Source organism: Microtus ochrogaster, linkage group LG7_11 (assembly GCF_000317375.1).
Source record: "Microtus ochrogaster isolate Prairie Vole_2 linkage group LG7_11, MicOch1.0, whole genome shotgun sequence".
In the NCBI taxonomy this organism is placed as follows: Eukaryota; Metazoa; Chordata; class Mammalia; order Rodentia; family Cricetidae; genus Microtus; species Microtus ochrogaster.
In genome coordinates this window covers 11,752,554-11,754,940 of record NC_022032.1, presented here as the reverse complement: position 1 = coordinate 11,754,940, position 2,387 = coordinate 11,752,554, and the positions used below count along the sequence as shown (strand labels likewise).

Below are 2,387 nucleotides of genomic sequence, written 5' to 3'. Positions count from 1 at the left end.
CAGCACCCAAAGAGCAGCCAACAGCCGTCTGCAATTCCAGTTTCAGTAGATCTGAAAGCTTTTTTTGGCCTCTGCAGGCACCAGGCATGGACATGGTGTAATACATATGCAAGCAAAATATTCATACACATAAGACAAACAAACACACAAATAAAATCTTTAAAACTAAACAAACAAATAAGAAGGGAAAGAGAAACCGAGGAAGAAACCTTAGTGGACCTCTGGCACCCACACAGGTACATACATACGCACACCCCACATACATGTGCCTACACGTACACATACAATTTCAATAGAAAAAATATAAGCATGAACGAACAATGGCTGAATAGCAAATGATTCTAAGGAATTAATTTGCTATTTTAGAGGTGATTGTGTACGTTGTGGTTGTATCTTTGAAGGCTTTATTTTTTAAATATATGTAGTGATGATTCCTCTGCAATTCACGGGGAAGGGAAGTGGGTGGAGACAGTGCTGACAACAACACTGGTCATGGGCAGAAGCTCACTAGGGAAGGATGCTGGGTGCATGGCAGGCACTGAGCAATGGCTGCAGCAGCTTCTGTAATACCTAAAGTTACACCCAGTAATGTCAGGCTTTTGATTTTCTTTGTTTTGTTTTTTGTTTATAAGTCTCCAAATCGACAGATGATGCTACAGTACTGGACTAACAGATGTTAGCCTAAAGGAAAGAACTAGAAAGGCAGATGGGAATAGCCAAAGAGCAGCTGTAGGGAGGCGGTAACCTCAGGGCAAGCTAGTAGGCAACTATCCTGCAGAATTCTTGCTCCAACAGCCCTCCCTGGCTAGCAGCCAGCCACCATGTGTTAGACGAGGAACAGCCCCTGTAAAAATACCAGCAGGGTTAGTCAGCCTCACCTTGGGGACTTCAGCGCTTAGGCTGGCCTCAGTCCACAAGTCGGAGGTCTCAGAACTCATCATGGTGGGCTTGACAGCAATGGTGGGCTTTGAGTAGGCCAAGCCATTCACACCTTCATCTTCCAGGCGGCAGTTCTCAGGCCTGGCAGGCAGGCGACTTACAGCGGGGAGGCTGCTTGCTCTAGCCTTGGGAAGGCCAGTTGCTAGCTGGTGGTCGCTCCGCAGGCAGAAGCAGTTCTTGCAAGATCCAGGTTTCCAGATGTGCTCCACAAAGTCGCTGCACGCAGACATCTTTGGGCTCTCAGGGGTTCAGTCGAATGGTCTGGAGCACTGTGAGCAGAGAGGATGCGGGTTCATCTTGGGCCCGGCTCTCTGATGTAGTAGTCTTGTTGGAGGCAGAGATGGGCTCCAGATCAGCTCCCTGGAAGGCAGATCATTGCCTGATTAGGAGTCTACCCCACCAGAAGATGCGTGGAATAGTAAGAGACTACTATGAAACTGGAGATGAGGAAGGAGAAAGTAAGGAGTAATGATAACCAAAGGGGAATCGACCTGGTTTTCTGGGGCCTGGGCTCAGCTGTCACAAGCTCTTCGATATTCCTTAGTCAGGCAGATTTATCTGAAACTATACAAATTATCATTGCCCCCTTTCTCAAAGAGACAACGCAGAAGACATTCCCGGCCCTGTGAAAAGGGCTCAGTAGGTAAAAAAAATGCTTGCTAGGCAAGCGTGAGGATCTGGGTTCAGATTCCCGGCACCCACTGAAAAGCTAGGCATGACGGCGCACTGTACATGTGTAATTCCACAACTGGGCAGTAGCAACAGGAAGACCCTAGGCTCTTGATGGCCGAGCTGTCTAGGCAATCAGCGAGCTCCAGGTTTACTGGCTTATGTAGGTGAAAGTTGAAGGTGTCAAGACTGGCTGGGTGAATGGGTAGAGCCAGCTCCCGGAAAACGGAACAGCTCTAAAAGGGACATGGGGCTGGCTGCCACCACAGGAAATGCCTCTCTTCACAGAAACCACTCTAGATCTAAAACTGACCTTTGCTTTCACAGACACTCACACACCCTTCCTGATCTGTGCACCGCACGGGCTGAAGGAACCCAGACACTAGAAGAGGTCACTGTGGAACAGGAGTTCTTAGACCGTCTTAAAGCATACCGTCTCAGAGACACGTCCACAGACAGCAGCCTCCAGAGCCCTGGCTCACACACCCTTTCCATAATTATACCTTTCGAAAGGTTCCTTTCAGGAGACGAAGAAAGGTCTAACCTCTAGCGATATAAATGTTTAGTGGTCCTAAATAGAGCTGACTAAACCTATACTTCCAAACTGGAAGTATGAAGGTCAGGGAGAAGGCTCGATGGGTAAAGAAAGCACTTGCTATGCAAAAATGCATCCCTGATACAGATGCCCAGAGCTCTCCTAAGAGGCTGGGTGTGGTGTACAAACCACTAACACCAGGGCTGGGGGAGTGGACAGAGACAGGCAGATGCTGGGGGGGGGG

At 48.6% G+C, this 2,387-nt stretch overlaps 1 protein-coding gene across 2 annotated transcripts in view; it reads right to left on the bottom strand.

The window, feature by feature from the left end:
- The window catches only part of Prag1 (PEAK1 related, kinase-activating pseudokinase 1), a 56,103-nt gene that overhangs the window by 49,571 nt on the left and 4,145 nt on the right, over positions 1-2,387 (bottom strand). The window contains exon 2 of one of the 2 annotated variants that reach the window (XM_005362528.3): positions 879-1,299. In XM_005362528.3, coding sequence (XP_005362585.1) covers positions 879-1,169 — 291 coding nt within the window. In that variant the 5' untranslated portion in view covers positions 1,170-1,299. The remainder of the gene's footprint in view (positions 1-878; positions 1,300-2,387) is intronic. The other variant, XM_026786966.1, reaches the window with a different exon arrangement.